General features: G+C 40.9%; 1 protein-coding gene across 2 annotated transcripts; it reads right to left on the bottom strand.

Moving 5' to 3' along the window:
- Positions 1 to 955: 955 nt before the first annotated feature.
- kif11 (kinesin family member 11) lies at positions 956 to 12,130 on the bottom strand. Of its 2 annotated transcripts, none has more exons than XM_073481275.1 (27): positions 11,982 to 12,130; positions 11,720 to 11,835; positions 10,289 to 10,418; positions 9,962 to 10,059; positions 9,769 to 9,847; positions 9,485 to 9,670; positions 9,056 to 9,180; positions 8,848 to 8,938; positions 8,443 to 8,588; positions 8,120 to 8,216; positions 7,899 to 7,994; positions 7,706 to 7,794; positions 6,397 to 6,484; positions 5,911 to 5,984; positions 5,023 to 5,137; positions 4,572 to 4,643; positions 3,878 to 4,013; positions 3,547 to 3,719; positions 3,336 to 3,461; positions 3,096 to 3,251; positions 2,774 to 2,913; positions 2,487 to 2,647; positions 2,282 to 2,400; positions 1,962 to 2,184; positions 1,707 to 1,876; positions 1,430 to 1,540; positions 956 to 1,247 (listed from the first exon to the last, which is right to left on the bottom strand). In XM_073481275.1, exons 2-27 carry the CDS (start codon positions 11,791 to 11,793, stop codon positions 1,134 to 1,136), a joined length of 3,189 nt encoding a protein of 1,062 aa, XP_073337376.1. In that variant the 5' UTR covers positions 11,794 to 11,835; positions 11,982 to 12,130; the 3' UTR covers positions 956 to 1,133. The 2 variants fall into 2 exon arrangements, with proteins under 2 accessions (XP_073337376.1, XP_073337377.1); XM_073481276.1 differs by having other exon boundaries at positions 956 to 1,244; positions 11,982 to 12,072.
- Between the last annotated feature and the right edge of the window lie 8,215 nt (positions 12,131 to 20,345).

Below are 20,345 nucleotides of genomic sequence, written 5' to 3' on the forward strand. Positions count from 1 at the left end.
GAAAACAAGCCTTAAGAGGGCTGAGGGAATACAGTAATACAGTAATACAAGAAAAATGTGTTTAAACCCTGCATGGATCAGTGCAGAGGACATGAATAAGAATATAATCAACAGAAACAGACTTTAATTAACAAATATTTGTGACTGTGTGCGACAACTGAAGATGCATTTGTTACACAAGTCTATTAAAACTGAACAGTAGGTTTGACTCTATGTATAAGTGGTATTTCTAGCCATAAATGTGTTTTTCATTGTGTTGATAAGAAACTTCTACCAAAGTCATGAATTGTATGGTCATTGTATCTTTTCCTCAAACACTGGAAACGGCTGTCCCCATGTTTAAGATAAACAACTTGTTTTTGGCGGAAGAACGACTTCCCAACTCAGGAAATGGGACAATGTGAAGAGCACGTGAAGATTAAATTTAAATATAAATGTTGTTCTTTTGTTGCTGCCTTCGTCCTCTCAAGATTACAAGAAATATTTCTTGGTAGTTAAAATTAAATCGAGTAACTGCTCGATTTTGAAACGCTCCATTTAGAAAATAAATCTTCATCTTGTCCTTTTTAAAAGACAGAGCGACAGATATAAACATCTAAGGGTCTGTTCCACCTGATCTACAAACACTTGAGCGCGAGGTGCAAGCTGGAGCTTTATCATGGCAAAGATACGAACTGAATCAGAGCTACTTGTTTCAGACATTTGGAACAGAAGTTATTGAACGTCACTACTTGAATCATCTAGAAATTTGTTCCATCAGTTGTTTTACTCGATGCAGAGCGCCTGAACAGCTTGTTCCCCAAAAACTTTGCCCCGTAGAAGTGTGAAGGCTTGGTACTGGGGCGGATCCGGTTGCTTCACCAAATTTTAGTTCCTCATTTTGGACAATTCTCAGTACAAAGTCAAGTGCACATCACTGTATTCTTCTACTGGAAGTAATAACAACTAATAAAAGTATAAAACAAGTATAAATCTCTTTAATTTTACAAGCGACTTGAAAATATCAAGACAGTTCTGATACTACAACAAGTGACAGCTCATGAAACAACATCCCAACACTTCGAGGACACGATTATTAAAAGCATGACAGAGTTAAACAACGACAACAGTTTAAAAAGAAGATTAAAACAGTTTTAGTTCTGACAGCGGAGCGGGAGTCTGGACTTCTGAGGCGTGGACGCAGCTTCGTTATCTGATGCTTTGGGCCTGGCAGGGATCTTCGTCTCCTTCTTACCGCCCTTCTTCTTCTGGGAAACACAAAGGACAAAATTGCAGATTCATTTTAACAGCTGGGTGAACAGTCCTGTGGAGGCCCAGTGTCCATTGAGCTCATTCAGCAGAACAGCTGGACAGCTGGCTCGCTCCTTGTGTTAAATTTCTGGACGTTTCAAGAAAGTAAATCGAGTTAAATATTTCTGTCGTTGCTCACCTTGAAGAAGGGAACGCGTTTGCTCTCGTTGAAGACGAGGTTCTCGTCGATGAAGGACGGCTCTGTGGCCACGCTTTCGTTACAAGTGCTCAGCTCTTCCTCCAGAGAGTCCTGGACACAGTGAAGAGGAGCAGAGATTAACAAGGGTTTCATAAAAATGAAATCAGTGATGTAAATGATAGAGAACAGAGAGTAAACCAACAGTAGACAAGTAACTGACAGATCAGAGAGTGTCGCTGCCTCCAGGAGAAAAATAAAGAACTTAAAGTGAACGTACGTGGTCGACCTGGCTGTGTTTGTCCTCCTCCTCCTCCTCCAGTTCATCCTCGTCCATGGCGGCCTGCAGCTCCTCCTGCTGCCTCCTCAAGCTCTCCAGCAGCTCGCTGCGGCTCTGCAACTTCATCAGCTTCCTCGGATACACAAACTCTCGCCGCTGAGGGGTTGCACCTGAAGGCAGCAACAGAGCCGAGTATTAACATCTGAACCCAACGAATACAAACAGAACCGGACAGGGAGGTTAAATCGTGTGTACCGGTGGGAACGTCCTGCTGCAGCTCCTCCTGCAGGAAGCCGTGGACCAGCTGTTGGCACGTCTCCATGTGGTCCTTGAGCTCAGCCTGCTGTTTGTCCAGGACCGTCCGGTTCACGGCGGTCTGGTCCTGTACGGCCGCCAGAGACTGCTTCACCTCCTCCTGCTGACCGGACAGCTCCTGCTCGGCAGCTCGGAGGTGTTTAGTGCAGCGCGTCTGGACGTTCTGGAAAAGAGATGAAGGATTAAAGTTCAGTTTAGAATAATTAAACCTGAAAAACCTGCAGATAAAACTCAAAAGATAAACAGAGGTTATTTTTTACCTGATGAAGAGTCTGAACTTCGGTTGAAATCGTCCCCATCAGCGAGAGGTGTTCCTGGGCTTGAGTCTCTGCGTGCTCCCTGACTCTGGAGCTCCACTGGAGGTCACGTTCAACCAGACCTGCAGTCACAAATCCACGTTAATAATGTCCTGTACGCACGCGTTTACGGTTTGAATGATAACTGAAGACGTGATGAGTTTGTTACCGGACACAGAGCTGTGGAGGTGAGCGCAGCAGCCCGTCATCTCCTCTAGCGTCTGTCGGCTCTCGTCAGCGGTCTGACGCAGAGAGGAGGCCAGAGAGGAGGAGGTGGAGGAGAGGAGGTCCGCCTGGGCCGAGGCCTGGTGCTCGACTGAACTGCACCTGCTGCACAGACGCAAGAAAAGATGATTTGATGAATCTAAAACCTCCTTTTCTAGATCTTCTGAACAGGGAATGATGATGTCGATCCTAAACTTGTGTTTGCAGGTCAAATGTTTCACTCAGACTCACCTGCTGATGTTCTCCTGCAGGGTCTGCAGAGGTTTCTGTAGAGATCTGGAGGCAGAGCGCAGGTCAGTGAAGTCCTTCTCAGCCTCCATGGACAGCAGGTTGAGCTGGTCCTGCAGGCACTGGATGGTCTGCTTCATACCCTGACAGAAGGAAACACATGTCGTGTTAGTTCAGTAAGCTACAAAAACTCCTGGAAAGCATTTTGGAAAAGCTGCAGGGGAGAAAAATGTCTTTCGGGGTGGACAGAGAATAAAGATGAGTTCACCAGCTCAGACAAAATGACTTCCTCTCTTCTAGCATCAGTCTGCTTCACGTCTCTTACCGTCTGGTGTCTCTCCTGAGCTTGTCTGATCTTGTCCTCCAGCTCGTCCTGTTCAGCCTGCAGTGAGCTCAGGCCCGTCACGGCGGCCTCCCTCAGCCCGGCCAGCTCCTGAACCAAGCCACTGAAGAACACACCCACCTCCTTCATCGCCTCCACCTGAGAGAGAAAACCATCAAAATGATGAGGATGGTGAAGGAGTTTGGCAGAGGTGAAAGAAGACCGATCACAAAGAGGACCGACCTTGTCGGCGAGAGCTCGCTGCGTCTCCACGGCGCCTCTCAGACTGTCGTTGAGCTCCTTGACGGCTGACAGACCCATCAGAGTCCGAGCCACCAGGACCTCCTCCATGTCCTGTCGATGCTCCTCCTACAAACACAAAATCAAAGACAGGCGTCAAATATACGTCTCCTTTAGGCCACGTTAACAGACCCAGAGGTCGTCCTGTCCTCACCAGCAGCTGCAGCATGCTCTCCTTGTCCTGCAGACACAGCGCCTCCTGCTGCTGCACTTTGTCTTGACAGCGAGCGACACCCTCGGCCACCAGCTGCCCGACTCCACCTGCCAGGGACTCCACGGAGGTCAGAGCTCCCTTCAGCGCTGCCTCGTTCATCACGAGCAAACCGTCTGTTCAGGAGAAAGGACAGAATTACAGAGTTAAACACACTAAATAAATCCTAAATGTTCAGTTATCACAAATCTTTAATGTGCAAGTTCTGCAATGATAACTTGGTCCTAACTGCCTTCTCTCCCTCTCTCTGGACCACACTGAGCCGTGGACTTACCGACGGCCTGTGAGTAGCTGCTCAGCATGTGGTGGTGTTTGGTTCCTTGCTGCTCAACGCGGCGCTGCATGTCGCTGAACGCTCCGTCCATCCGCTGAGCAAAACTCTGCTGGATCTGACTGTTGTGCTGCTCCACCTGCAAATTCAAACAGGTGTGTGTTAGTCTGGATCAACTGTTTTTACTGTGTGCTTTGTCTCAGTTTGGTGAATAAATCACCATCAAAACACGCGTGTAGGGAAGCAGAGCGAGTGAAACGCTTACATCAACTACTGGATTACTAGTGATGAACTCAAGAAGCACAAGGTCGAACATCTTTGCTGGATTATTGAGATGATTTTAACAGATGTGTGTTACTGACACAACATTAATATCTCATTGTTTTATATGATGCTTATCATAAATATCTCGACACCCCAGACAAAGACTCCCACACACTGTCCACTTTATCATCAGGTTATTATTTATGCATCAAAATAACCTGATGAAGGTCTGAGTACCGAAACATTGTCATCATTAAACTTAACTGCAGCGTGCAGGAGTGCCGGTCTTCTCCTACACTGTGAATCCTCTCATGTTCTTAAAGATAAATCAATTAATCTCAGAAATATTCTATATATCTCCTCTTGAGCGAATAGCGCCGCTTTGAGTCAGAGCATTTATCAGATAAGAAATGGTGACGTTTGTAAAAATGACCTTTTTCTTCCGGTCCAGCTTGTCATGGAGACCCGACACATCACTGGTGCTGACGTCCGCTGTTCTCAGCAGCTGGACGAGGAAACACAAAACACAAGTCTCAGCAACAGGTCAAAAAATATGAACCAACATTTTAAATTCTCATCAAAAACAAAGAATTATGAATGAGTCGTATTAACGTGATCGTCACACGACTTGTAAATGTTTGACTTATTTCTGAAAATCTGAGTACAAACCAGATAAAAAGGAAGTTTGGTCAAAAAGAGCCAAAACAGGAAGTTACAGCATCATCAGAGAAACTATTAATAATGTGGAAAGTACACGAAGAGAAAAGAGGAACAGGTGGCAGAAAAAGAGGAGGAAGAAAGCAAATTTAACCAACGAGCCGACACCTAAATATAGTGAATGACACGTCAGAACCTGAACACTGACAGGTCCGGTGTTTGTGTACCTGTCCTGCGGTGCTGTACAGGGTCGTCTGGACGGAGCTGAGCTCCGAGCTGATGAACTCCTCCTGACTCAGCTTCTCTTTGGTCTGATGCAGGTCCTGACTCGTCTCCTCCAGCCTGAAATCAACAGCGGAGGAGATGTAACTAAGTACATTTGGCCATTTGGGCCTAACTCCGTCCTCAGGAGAACTTTCAGTCCTCTGGTTTTACTTCAAGGATACAAATCATCATCCTCTTCAACAGGTTTAACTCAATATTCACCCAAATACTCATTTTTACTTTCTCACATCTCAACTCGACCCATTTGTTCCAAATTAGGTTGAATTTATCTTCATAGATCCTCAAAGGATAATTCAACCTTAAAATTACTCCATAATAATCTTGTATAGTAGGCGGCATCATGTTTTAAAAAGTCCTCTTCTTTCTGATCCATTAAATTAACCGAGGATCACTGAAACCTGCAAACCGGTTTTCATTATTCATGGAAACTGAGATTCAGGTTTTGGTCGCATGTGTAACCACAGTCGGACCCGAGGCCTTTGAAGTGCAACTAGAAATTCTCACTGGTCGCATCAGTGAGCCTGAAACTCAGCAGGTGTGATTCAGAAAGAAAATGTAGTGCATGTCGTGTAAAATGTGAAATATAACCAACACCAGCCGGGTGTGTCAGCTGCTGTCAGCATACAGCAGCTTTACTGTTCAACACTGTAAACAGCTGTTTGCATCTTTATTTACTAAACAGTCTAAAGGTTAAAACCATGAAGGGAATCTCAGTTTCCTGTTGCGGTTGTTCTGATACAAAGGAAGGAAAACATTTAACCGCACCTTATTCCTGTTTAAACGTGAAGTCATCTTTCTGTTGACGTGTCGTACAGTAACGGTCGACTCACCTCTGCTGCTTCTCGTCCAGCTCGACGGCACACTGCTCCAGTCTGGTTTTACTGTCCACGAACAGCTCGGTCACCTGCAGAGAAGAAACACTGGTGAGGACACCTGCTGCAGGTGGAGATTATAACAGTTAAACGTACTTTCCCTTCCCTCCGACGCCTCCACAAAAAAAAAAATCCAGCAGCTGAATGTAACTAATCATTAATTCAACACCAGCTGCTGCTTCGTAAATAGTTTCACACCGACGTTTTTGTTTTTATTGATGCTTATCTTCATTTTATCTTTACTCTCCTCTGTGCTGCTGTAAAAAAACACAGTGAATATTTAACTTAGATGATTCATCAATTACCAACGTAGCTGCAGTTGAATTGTCTGTAGACTGACTGTTGTTGATTTAACTTATATCTTTATACTTAAAATCTCTCAGACTACATTCAAACTGCCTCGTTGTGACTCCATCCTGCTACAGAAAAAAAGACCCGTTGTACCTTCCTGAGCTCCTCCTCCATGGCAGCGATCCGCTCAGTGCACTCTGTTGTTTGCTCCTCCTGAGAGGTGATCTGACCCATCATACTCCTGACACACACACACACACACACACAGCTGTCAGTTCATATCATCACACACAACCAGCATCTCTAAAAGTGAACGTACATCTTATTAAAATACTGTTCTGAATGATTATACCTTCACTTCTTTGTTGAATTAATAAAACTCCTCACTCACAATTATATTATGGCGTCTGTTTGTTATTAGAGCTGCTGATCAGTCGATTTATTGACTAGTTGATCGAAAGAAAATTAATCTCCAACTATCTTGATATATCAATTAATCATTTTTTAAAAGGAAAATATTAAACATCGTCTGGTTCCTGCTTCTTAAACGTGACAGTAGATGAAGAGTTTTTGGGGGTTTTGGACAAAAGAAGCAGTTTGAAGACGTCGCTTTCAGCTTTTTAAAACAACGAACCACCTCATGAAATATCAGCCTCTCCGAGTGCCACTAATGAGAGAGACATTAAAATAAAATAGCGCAGGCCGACTCTATTAAGTTTACTTTAAAAAGCCGTTTCCTGCCAACGTTAACAGGAGCTGCTGACGCTTCAGTGATCCTGCTTCTGTAGCCACCAGTGCTTGTAATGCTCAATTTTAACTCAGCAGCTGGAAATATTCTTTTCCTGATAGTTTTTGTTTGTAGACACGCTTGTTTTTTTGAGTCGACCTTCAGTTAATGAATAAAAACATTTTAGTTTAAGTATTCTAATTTTAAATTCTGCAGTATTTTCATTGTATTATACATTTTTAAATGAACTTAAGCTCCCTCTAGTGGCACAGTGTGAGAATAGTGGGACTCAACTATTAAATCGATGAAGTAAGCGGCAGATTAATCGATTATTAAGATTATAATTATATAATTAGTTGCAGCCCTTTGTTAGAAAAATAAAATGCAAAATTTAAAACATTATCCAAAAGATCTATAAACTTCCTGATGTCTTTTCTCTGGTTGCAGCTTCATAAACATGAACATTTTCCACCTTTCCCTCACTGACAATCAAGCATCTTTTACTTTTTGACTGTTGGTTGAAGAAAGTAAAACAATTGGAGGTGTTTACAGATAAAAAGATAATAAAAATAAATCTGTAGTTGAAGCTTCATCCTAAACTCATTGATTTGAGACCTCCTGACAAATCATCAACCACAGAAACAGGGAAGAAAATCTAAGAGACTTTTACATGAGTTTGGTGATGAACCAGGTGTTTTACAGTTAAAAAGGATGAAATAAATTTGTGTGACTTACTCGTAGTTTTCTGCAGACAGATAAACTCCGTTCTTGTCTCGAGTGGCGGCCAGGTCGCGCTTCAGACGCTCGATCTCCTCGGTGTATTCCTGAGAGGACACAAACACAAATCAATCATTAGCTGCTCTGATACAAAACCTTTTAATTGATCCTGAAGAGTGAGAATAAAATCTTGCGTGTGAAACTCATCTACCTTGATGAGCGTCCTCTTGGTGAGCTTCTGGTTGACTTCAGGTTTGTTCATGATGTTCTTGGCTCGGCTGGCGTACTCCAGCGTGCTCAGAGTCTCCTGCAGAGACGGAGATCAAATCACAACCGTGAGCATGAAGAGGAGGAAAACTTAACAAACAGGTTTAAAAAGAATAGAAACGTAATATCTCAGAGCAACATAACAGCTGTGACAACACGACGTACCTCCAGGTTGCTGGAGGACGGCGACACGGTGGCGATGATGGAGGTTTTTGTTCGTCCTCCCAGCGAGTCCTGCAGGATTCTGGTCAGCTTGGACTCTCTGTGGGAAGAGATTCACAGGATGAGGATGATGAGAAAAATCAAGGTGGAAAAACAAGTTGTGGGTCGGTTTGTACTTTGGAGACACATAAACGCATAAAACCTTCTCATCCGACGAGAGTGCTTTTTTCCCAAAAATGTCTAATTTCTTTCTTTAACACATCTCAGGCTTTTCTAAAAACAGCCAGGTTTCCTGCATGTAATGTTTTTGGGTTTCGTGTCTCTACCTGTACGGGACGTGAGGCCGTTTCTCCACCAGAGCGGTGATGACTCTGCCCAGTGTCAGCAGAGACTGGTTGATGTTTCCCGCTTCGCGAGCTCGCTTGTCCACCGCGCCTGAACGCCCGATGTTCTCACTGCCGGCAAGATCCACCTGGAGGAGGAAGGTGACACTTTGTTACTGCAGTGAAACGTGGAGGGGATGTCTTCTAATCTTACTTGGGTTCTGCAGTCAATATGTTATTTTCTACTTGTAAAAGACACTTTTTCCATCCTTATGATTAATGTCCAAGGAGCACTACTGAGAGATTTTATTAAAAGATCTGTGTTTTGTCTTATGGAAAGGTATCACAGGTACATTAACAACTTGTGATGTACAGTCTTCTCTCATATTCAACATGAAGACTAATTACCAGATTGAGTTTGCCGATCTTCACCAGCTCCTCTCCGTCCAGTGTGATCTCCTTCATGTGGATGGTGACCGAGAAGACGGAGTGGGAGCGACTTTACAGAGACACAAGAGGGAAACAGTCAACAAACCAAACGCAAGTCTGACATAGAAAGTTGTGAATGAAGCAGGAATCATCCAGAAGGACGATCGCTCGCCAGAGGACAGTTTACCTGGAGTAGGCGTTCATGAGCGTGGAGGCCGTCCTCCTCTTGGCTGATCCTCTCTCCAGGATCTGATAAACTTCATCTTTGTTGTGAACCGTCACCTCCTCCAGACCCTTGACCACCACACCTCGCTGCAACACACGACACGGCGGCCAGAACAATGACACACAAGATGAAACAAAAACTAAATGTCTTAAGCGGCACATGTTTTATACGACAGGCGTAGATGAGGTTCTGATCCTTCCCAGTAGTCGAACACGCCACAGAGATCGATTAAAGGAATAGTTTTGGAAGCATTTTTTAATGTCTTGAATGTAAAATAAGCTAAAATAGCACATTTAGATTAGCTGTGTAAGAAAAGAAAACCTTCCCAAAATGTTTTCCTTGAGGCCGAAGTAACAAAAGAAGCCACGTCCACATTTCTTAAACTGTCACCTTGTTGCGAGGGTCGTCGAAGAGCTGCAGCCGCTCGTTGACGTCCTCGGTGGGGCTGAGCAGGTCGAACAGCTCCTCGTTGTAGATCTCCAGCAGGGAGACTTTGACTGAGAACTCAGTGCCGTTCTCAGAGAGCTTCTCAAAGATCTGGTGCAGCGTTCTGGGGATGATTCCAGCCAGCGGGTCCTAAAAAACAAAGTTCAGTTCAGTTTCTGCTGAATACAGCTCTGTTACTGCCCGAGAGTGATTTTCATTACATCCATGTTCCCTTTAAACAGACTCACCTCCTCCCAGGTGAACTGCTCGTTCGGACTTCTCTCTCCCTCCATGGTGAACGTCTTTCCTGTTCCTGTCTGACCGTAGCTGCACAGAAAGGATAAGTTGTTAATGATCAGTTGTTGTTTTATCATGTTAGTTAATCACAATGTTTCTGCACAGTTCAGAGCAGAACAACATGACATTTAAGGGCACACTTACGCAAAAACAGTGCAGTTGTATCCCATAATGACTTCATCCAGAATGGGACACACAACGTTCCTGTACACTTCAATCTGTTTGGCAGCTGGACCGAAAACCTGCAGGGAAAATACATAAGACAGAGACAATTAACCTCCAGTGCACGTCTGGAATATTCTCACTTTTTCCCCTCCGACTCTTTGGACTCTTGAGCTGTTGTAACATGTGAATCTCATCAATTAAAGATCATTAAATCTTATATTTCCGTTGCAGATCTGTTAAAATTCACCCGGATCAGCAGCGATAAAGATCTTTAGGATCAGCAACACAGCGTCTGCACCCACTCACCATGTCGAACGTGTAGGTCTTTCGTGAGGCTTTGTCGTTCACTCCTCCCGTCTTCACCATCACCTCCTTCCTGTTTGAATCGCAGTCGATGACCCCGTAGGAGGACTTGCGCTCCATCGTGTTGAAAGGCCTGAAAACAAAAAGACACCTCTGATTGACAACAACTCATCATCGCCACAACTATGAGTGATCATCAACCACAGCCAAAAACATACAACAATAATGTACATTATGCATGAAGGCTCAGACAAACAAGAAATGCAGAAAACATGTCACAACACTTTCTCTGCAAAACATTTAAAACATGCTGGGAAAAGCTCTGAGATACTGTGACAGACTTTAACCACCGAGTGACCACAACACAACCAATCAACAACAATACACTGAAGCACGGCCTCTGTTGCCGTCAGACTCCTTTAATTAAAATCCAACTACAGATCTCAGACTAACAGCTGCGATTAAAGCTTTAATCCTAAAAGGTTTCGTTAAAGAACAAAATAACGAAGCCTCAGTTTATGTCTCAAGAAAACCCTTAAGAAACTATTAGTCTGGATGAAAAACAAATATTGTGATTAGATTTATTAACATGACTTTTATTCCCAAATCCAAACAAAGACGGGAAACAGAAATAAGAGTTTTAAAGAGCAGGTTTTAACTCCATCCAACAGAGAATATGTTTTTAAAAAGCTACGCAATTTCCTCCTCTATGACATTAAACTAAGTATTTTTGGGTTGTGGACAAAAAAACAAACAAAAAAGACATTTGAGGACGTCATCTTGGACTTTTATCGACCAAATAATCAATTAATCAACCAGGAATAATAATAATTGCAGCCCTTAAAATGTGTTTATACCTTTAAAACATCAGTAGGTGTTGTTAAAGAGCCTTCAGGGTGTTTTATAAAACACTGTGACTTGACTTTATTACATCACATGACACAAAATGGGAGTAGAAATAATGCTGCCTCAGTTTCAGCGTCTACTTCCCAAAATACGAGTTGTAAAGCTACTGTGGTGTGAAAATTGACCGATATCTTACTATGTACATTTGCTTATCTGTGCTTTTGAGTTCTACTATATTACTGTTAATAAATATGTATATATTACAGGTTTATATCAAGTTTCATATGTGTCAGGACTTATTATTATTTTGAGCCACTATAATAAAGTGATTGGGGCAGATTTAATTGTGTATGATGGTTATCTTTCAGTGCAAATCTCATACCAGTGCAACCATATTTAGAGGTATATTCTGATACAATTTCAAGCTAAATATTACTCAAAACATGTCGATTATACAGTTTTAAGACACTAGTATACCATGCCAGGCCTTTGCCACAGTTTAGCAGGTTTAAACCCCGACTGTCAGCATGTGAAGTAAGTTTTTAACCCCAGAAACATAAATGAAAGAGGGTTTTTTTCTCTCCGTACCTGCATCTGACAACCACCTGGATGTTTCTCCCCTTCTCCTCCCGTTTCACGCCGCTCAGGTTGTGTGAAGCCATGGCCGCAGGGAGCTGTCCTCCTCTGCTCTGGTGCTCGGAAGACTTTAACAGACTTTAAATTAGCACACAAACAAAACAAAACAACGATGCTTCACAGCTGCTAAAGCTATGAGAGCAATGCACAGCTAGCATGTTAGCTAAGTTAGCGCTAGCCAAAAATGACCCGGCGTTACTCCAAAGTAACTTACCGGATGACGGTGAACGCTTCTTCTTCTTCTTCTATGAATTATCCGCTTTTTTTTCCCAGCACCAATATAAATTATAAGTTAAATATATATGTATCGTGTTGCTCCTCCTCCGACAACAGTCTGTTTCCACGGTCTCTCTCTGGCGCTCTAACACCTCCGACCAGAAACATTTCAAACAGTACTTTTAAATTTTACTCAGCCAATGACAGGAGAGCAACGGCCAAACAAACGACGCCATTGGCCAGAAGGACACGTGACGTCTACAGCGCAGAGCATCACGGGAGACGAGCGGCGTACAAATACCGCCATTTTCCCACAAGATGGCGGCATTGTTGTGAAAACGGTTTAACGTTAAAATGAAGCCGCCGGCAGGTAACGAGCGGTTTATTCAGCTTTAAATAGACTATTATTGTGTTTAAGTTACATAAATAAGTTATTTTGAGTGATTATTTATGAATAAATTAAACAGTTGAGGAATAGGAGTGTTTTTCAAGCCATTATGAATGTGATACTTGAGTAAAAGTAACGATATTGTGCTGAATATATACAAAAAAATCACCCATGTGAGCGGTATTTGAGTTAAAGTCTTAAAATATCTGATATTTAATGTACTTGAGTATCAAAAGTACAAGTAAAAGTAAATCATACATACCTTTACATGTATGTGTAGACTGTATACAGGCTTGGGGAGTAACGGAGTACAAGTAACGGGATTATGTAATCAGGATACAAAGAAACGAACTGCATTCCGGTAAAGTTACAGAATAAAACGATGTAACTAGTAACTAAAACTAGAAACTAAACTAAAGTTTACAATAAAGAATGATAAAAGTAAAAGACAGTAATCATGATACATTACTTTAATATTGTGATACTTACTTACGTTACTGACTACATTTTTTAACATGTAATTAATAACTGTATCAGAATAAAAATGTTTAAGTAATTTTCTGATTGTCAGAGTATTTTTTACAGATTGCCAAAAAAAAAGAATCAATTTAAAAACGTGCTACTTTAGCTGCAGTATGTAATCTGCAAAGTAACTAGTAACTAAAGTTATCAAATAAATGTATTTAAGTAAAACCTAGAATACTTGTGTCCAAAATGTGGTGGAGTAGAAGTATAAAGTGGTAGAAAATGGAAATACTCAAGTAAAGTACGAGTACCTCAAATTTGTACTTAAATGGAGTACTTGAGTATGTAATTAGTTACATGTACATACCTGCATAAACAGGCAGGTCGGCCAGACAGAGACAGAGACAGTGTTTTATGAAAATGGAAGATCTACGGTGGAAAATATTAAAGGTAAATAAGCCAAACTGCTTAAATTGAACATTTGGCTGCAATGTTTATATTTTATTTCAATTTTCTGATTTGAATTAAATTTACATTTTAATATCGTCCACTGTTGAGCAGATTAAGTGCTTAAAAATTAAATGTCAGACAGCTTTTCCATTATCAACACCCATATAAGTGTGTGACGATGAAAACGCAAACTGGATTATTGCATTTTCACTTTAATTATTACTCAATAATTTTGTATCCTAATTATGTAATCCCATTACATTTATTCCATTCACCCTCGAGCCTGGTTATAAAAGCAGAAAATGATCTCGGTGATATTCAGGTTCTGTTCTGATGTGTTGACGCAGATTTTGGCCTGTTGTTGATTAAACTGCACACAAAAAGAAACATTAGAGAAATGGTAAATTAGAAGTAAGGATGTTGAACTAATCAATGAGAGTATTAAGATTAATTCTCACTAATAATCTGTAAAAACACACAAACACAAACAATCATGTTTATGAAAAGACACAATATGATACAGTTACAGCAACACACATATTATCATAAATGCAAAGATGTTTTTCTTTTACCGCTGTTCATATTAATTTGTACATGCAAACAAAACAGAATGTCATGAATTTACATTTAAATAAAGATTCATTTGATAATACAAACACAAAAAACACACAAAGGACCGAAACATTTTAAATAAAGAGACGTCACAGTGAAGACGCCTCTCTCTCTCTCTCTCTCTCTCTCTCTCTCTCTCTCTCTCTCTCTGCACAAACACGTCTCAGACGCTTCATTTCAATCCAATGAAAATAAAAAAAAACATTTAAAGAAATAAACCAAAATATTAAATTATTTCATGTATTCAGTCACTTTGTCTGTTTCAGGTTTTTATGAAGTGACCAGTGGCGAGCAGCAATCCATCTGCTGAGGACCGTCCGCCCACTCAGCCCCCCGAGGAGGACGAGGGGGTTGCCCTTTTAGCTCTGGCAACCCCTTTAACACACACACACACACACACACACACAACTCCACTCCTTTTGTTGTTTCCTCACATCTTACAGTGATGATGTAATAATTCTGATCCAGCAGCCAGAACTGAAACGGATCATTTGATCACTGATTTTATCCAACACATATAATTCGCAGGACTTCAGAATCAAAATGTCTAAAAACGACTCGACCTTTGTTATATTTTTTTGTCGATATGTGTCCTGACATTATCCCAAATGTTTCCAACAATGTTCAAACCAGAGGAATCTGTAATTTTACTCGAGGTAACGCTGTGTTTCATTTGTGCTGCAGGGATGACACATTTTTTTGGTCCCATCAACAAAAGGCCAAGTCCACTCCTTCTGTCCTCCAGTAGAAGTTCAGATAAAAAACAGACTCTGGTAAAAGCAGAAGTAGTGATTCAGCTTCTTTACTCCAGTAAAAGTAATAGAGTACAGGCTCTGACATGTACTCAGAGTATCAGAGTAAAAAGTCTCCCTCTGAAGGACATTTGTGGTCAAAGCTAACTGAAGCTCACGTCATATTAATATAATTCAAAGACTATTAAAGTTAAAGGTAGAGTCAGCAGGATTTGTCCCAGCTGTTCCTGAACGCACCACAGAGATAGTTGATTGTTGAGTCTCATTCCCAGGACGTCAAACAGCCACATGTTGGGTTGGTAAAGCGTCCCGAGCAGCAACAAAGAGAGAAAATAAGAAACTCTCTGCAGATACGAGACACTAACACGCCTTTTCTCCCCATTCCAGCCTCCCTCTCTGTCTGTTTACGCCTTTTACGTCTTTGTTTCGTCTCGCTGCGTCTGCCGTGCGTGATGTGCTCTGATAGGTCGACATCAGTCTGGTGATGTTGAGAAGGCGGCGTGCGATGACGCCAAATAACAATAATCCACAATTCACCTCAAATGCATCAAACTAAAGTAACGAGGCTGTTTGAAGCTGTGAGGAGGAGAAAGTTCAGATGTTTGTGTTCAGATGTAGAGAGGGAAAGTCTCAGAGATGCTCAGGTACAGGACAGATACCTGAAACATGTACTCAAGCAGCCGTTGTACTTCACGTTGTACTTCGCTGTTTGTTTAGTGACAGCAGACATGAAAACTGAATGTTCCTCAAACTACTTAAAGTCGTATAACTTTACCATTAATATGCAGAAACTAACACAGTGTACAGAGGAGGCAGTAAACAATGCAGTTTGGCTGAAGAGTCTGTGCAGCCTGTCATGAAAGTCTAATGAGCTTCATCTCTTTGTCCATGAAACCCACGATTATACTTCTGCAGACACATCAAGTTCAGTTTCCTCTGAGTAAACTTTTAGCCTCCGTAACTTGTTGGTGTCGAACAGGTTTTTGAAGTTAACAGTCGTACTTCAGGGTCGAGAAGTATTTATACCAAACTGAGCATAGAAAGCATAAGCTGAGAGAACATTCATCTATAAAGTTTAACTTGTATATTAAAAGATACTGTAGATGTTACGATGCCTCAGCCAACTGAACCCAAGCCGCCTGAAGCTCCACAATCTATGAGGCAGGATAAATGTTCAAAATTAACATTTCTTCATGTTGCAACTTTACGTATGTTTGGGTTAAGTTTTTCTGGAGATCGTCTGACTCCCAGTGAAAAACATACCTCAAAAAATGCCTGAAGATGGTCTGACTTTCCATAAAACATAGATGGTTATGGTTGGCAAAAATCCCCCCCTGGAGATGGTCTGACTTGCCGTCTAAAACACCCAATTTTGGTGCTACAAAAACGCTAGGAGATGGACGGAGATCCGACTTCCTGTGAAATACAACCAGTTTTGGCTGCGAGAAAACGCCTTTAGATGGTCCAACTTTCCTTGAAAATCACCTCCAGCTGCTTCAGTTGTTCAGCAGAATGCTGCAACTCTGTTTTACTGTGAAGCTCCAGAAATGTTTTGTGGACTACGAGACTTCACCTGACTTTATATCATCATGGAGGGAGGAGATGATGAGTTTTTCATATTTATGATGAAATTATCCTTTAAGTCCGTCATTAAAAACTCACACTGTGCAGTCAAACATGGTCCAATCTCAAATAATTATATTTTAAATTCGAGTGAAGATTCAGAAGTTTCCAAATTTATAAACTAGATGAACTGAATTTTAGTAAATGTGCATTAAATGCTGCACAAAACAAACTCCACTTTAACAAAACTTCTACCTAAATATTTAGTGTTTGTACGCGTCCTCTATCATCATCACCATCATCATCATCATTAGCGGCCCGAACACCTCCGGCCTTCAGTCAAAGAAACATCTCTCTGTTACAATCTGCTGTCCGGCAAAAATCCACTTCATTACCATAACAATTTTAACTGCGAGGGTGGAAGCAAAGTGAGGAGGGAACAATCGTATTGTTTCTCCCCCCCACACTCTCCCTCTCCCTCTCTCTCTCTGCCTCTCTCTATCTTTTTGTCATTGGCAGCCCACTCAGACCCCGGGTGATGATGACCCTTTCCGGGGGCGAGGCAGAAATCCAGAGCGGGTAACAGACGTCGAGCTTCATTCACCTCCAGAAACATCTCGGACCCCTTCTCCATCGCGACCCTCTCTTTTCCCTTCCTGTTTCTCCACCCGTCGCTCCGGAGAGCGAGGAGCAGGAGGCCCGCTGGACGTCGTCTTGGTGGGACCCTGACGGAGGACGAGGAGGATTTCTTCTTCACTGAGGGTTTAAAGTGAGTTTGGTTCTCCTTCTTTTGTCAGGAGGGGTGTAGATCCACATCAGTTGTGTATGAGCAGGAAGAGACACCCAGAGTTACTTCAGATTTTGTTTTTTACTCTGAGAAATACAAAGATTTCTGACAATAAATAGAAGAAATCACGTCGAGCAGCATCAAAAAGATGGAAAATATTTATACAATACATTTCAGAGCTTGATTTCTCTCATTCTGTGTCTCCTGATGATTTACTTTAAGATTTCTTCATTAAGTGTGAAAGGATTTAAAGAACGATCCAAATAACTTAAAGTCTGTAAAATAAATGTTATCAAAAAGGGAATATTATAAAAATGTATCAATATAATCTGTGTTTTCTTCTCTGGTCGTCAGTTTTCAAGTTGTGTCTTTGTAAAATGTGTTTTCTTTGCAGTTCTGTGCAGTCAAAGTGTTTTCTGGGTGAAATATGTAATAATATATAATATCGTGTCCACGTTTCTCTGCATTGAAGCTTAATGCTGAGATTTGGCCTCACGTTAGCTGTTAGTTGTCTGTTCGGATCACTTTTTTTTGGCAAAGAAAAGATATTTGATCGACTGTAGAGCCGAACGATTAGTCGATTAGTCGATCTACGAAAAATCTGCAAATATTTTTGATCTGCAGCACGTTTTTGTTTTCTAGCTAAATATCTGTGTTTCTGATGGTTCACTCTGAGAAATGTTGTTGTAACTGAGAAAATAATCAGCAGAGACGTTTAATGATAATAATCATTAGCTGCAGACTTAATTTGACAGAGAGATGATTTGTGTCATCAACAATAGAGACAAAATTACCATTTTCTGTCTTCATCACTTTTTAAAAGCATAATTAGTTAATAATTAATAAGAAAAAGTGTACACAGAGAAATGCTGACTAACAAAGAAGATTACATGAGTTTTCAACACAAAGTGACTCCTTTGTTCACATTTAATGCATTTGCATTAAAATCTTTGTTAAACTTGTTAAACACCTTTAATAAGAAGTAACTTTATCATTAATTTCACTTTTTACTGTTAACAAACAATAATCTATTTATTAGGTGGTTGTAAAGTTTATAAAACATCAGTTGCAACGTTATAACAGCGAACCACTAATGTTTATAGATGAACTACACAGTGTTCATTAACCATTAACAAAGTATTATAAACATCAGATGCAACTTTAAGACAAACAGCTGCTAGTTTATGAAGCATTTCATTGTTAACAGTCAAAAATTAACCATAAATTTACCATTTAATACAAAGTGTTACCAAAGATTTCAGTACAGATGCATCAAATTTGAATTATTAGTGTTAATTCACACAAAATCATCCCACAATCAAACTACAGCTGCAGCTATTCATACACGACCCCGCATCAGTTCTCCATCCTGAACCGTCCAAAACACACATATTCAGTTTATTACCACAGAAAAACAAAAAAATAAGCATCAAATCATCACATTTAAGGAGCTGAAACTGGAGAAAAATAATGAAAAACTGACCGAAATGATTCATCAGTTATCAAAATATCTGCAGAAGCTTCTGTGGATCGATTAGTTGTCTAATCATTCAGCTCTACAGTTAATCAAATATCTATTCCTACATAAAAAGTCACGTCTACTCTTATTAATAATAAAAAACAACAATGACTCACGCTGACTTCATACTTTAGAAATATCAGCATCAAGCTTTAATACAGAGAAACACGTTAAAACAACATTAGATATTCTTTCATACGTCTATTAACTATAAATCTACCATTTAATAATGATGATTATTATAAAACGTTACCAAAGATTTCAATACAAATGCATTTATGCAAAATCTCTATTAAAAAATCATCCTACGCTCAGATTAAGGCTGCAGCTATAATTACTTTGATTAAACTTCACTCTGCTGATTATGTTCTCAATTACAACAACTCCCCAGAGCCTGAACGATCCAAAACACAGATATTTAGTTCATTACATTAAAAAAGACACAAATCGTCTCCTTAAAGAAGCTGAAACAAGAGAAAGTTATTAAAATATTTTTAGAATTATTTGTGGATCGACTAATAACGTCTTCTCTTAGAAAATGATGAAAAGAAAACAGCTACCCGCTAAAGTTTTGGCCTTTTGCTTCATACTTCTCAAGAAATCTCAGCATCAAGCGTCAGCAGTGAGAAACACGTGGAAGAAACATTATAAATCAGAGTATATTTCATTGTGTGAGCGTTTAATTGTTTGTTAACCGTGAAATAACATGTTTTAACCTCCTCAGGCCGAGCACATCTCAAACTCAGGACACCAAAGAACAAAACACTCACCAGCCAAATCATAGGCAGATTTGTATAAATGATGCAAAATATCTAGAAAATAATTTACTGTTGTCTCACTGTATCCTCATCATTTCAAACTGATCTGCTGAGTTGAAAAAGATGCAGGATGTGTCCAACACAAGCTAACAATGAATGCTGCTGCACAGAAAGGTTATTTAGGAACGTAGATACAATGGATAGAATGGATATTATAAAGACATGCAGACCAGAAAAAGCTTAAGAAACAAAGTCTCATTTCATGAAAACGTGAAAAAACATTTGGATCCTCAGAGTTCAAGTGCTTAACGATGGTGATTATAAAGTAAATCTTGTGATCGAGGCTCTTTTCTGGGAGCAGCGATGTTGGAAGTTTATCCAACGTGGAAAATAAATGGAAGGAAGTGATTTCTGCAGCTGCACGACTGAAAACATTGTGAAACCTTTTATCGGACGCGGCTCCACAGAATCGTCCCCGATCGTTTGGAAAGCTAATTATCCTCATGTGATCTCGGTCGACGAGCTCCGAGAGGAGCCGACGACACATTCTGGGTCGCAGAGATACTGTTGAAGCCATTCAGCGCCGCTCCACGGTCATTGACACGCCTGTCTATTATCCGACACTCAGCAGTCAATACTTTTCCCATGAATATGCAATGGCCTCTATTGACGGCTTGGTTACGGGTTCATCGCTCGAACCTCCCAAACCCCTGACTCATCCGCAGGTTGATCGAGAATTTCATCCCCCAAAAACACAGAAATCAGACAGAGACGATTAAATCTGCAGTGATTCATGTGCTTTGTTTGTGATCCAGTTAAACAACGCCTACGGGTCTAAGATAAGTTCACCATGAGCTGCTTTGAGACCTTGACGGATCATTCATCAAACTTTTACTGGTAGTATTTCATAATCTGACTCTGCTGCAGGGTGAAAGGCGGGAGAAGCGTTTGAGTCACCCAGCGTTTAAAGAAACACCTACCGCTGTGGCACAGAGAACTTCAGATGATTTATGGTGTTTGTTTAAAGTCGGAGCGTCTTTTGTTTGAAAGTAATGATTCAACCGGGAT

The sequence above is a fragment of the Pagrus major genome, chromosome 15, assembly GCF_040436345.1.
Source record: "Pagrus major chromosome 15, Pma_NU_1.0".
Taxonomy (NCBI): domain Eukaryota; kingdom Metazoa; phylum Chordata; class Actinopteri; order Spariformes; family Sparidae; genus Pagrus; species Pagrus major.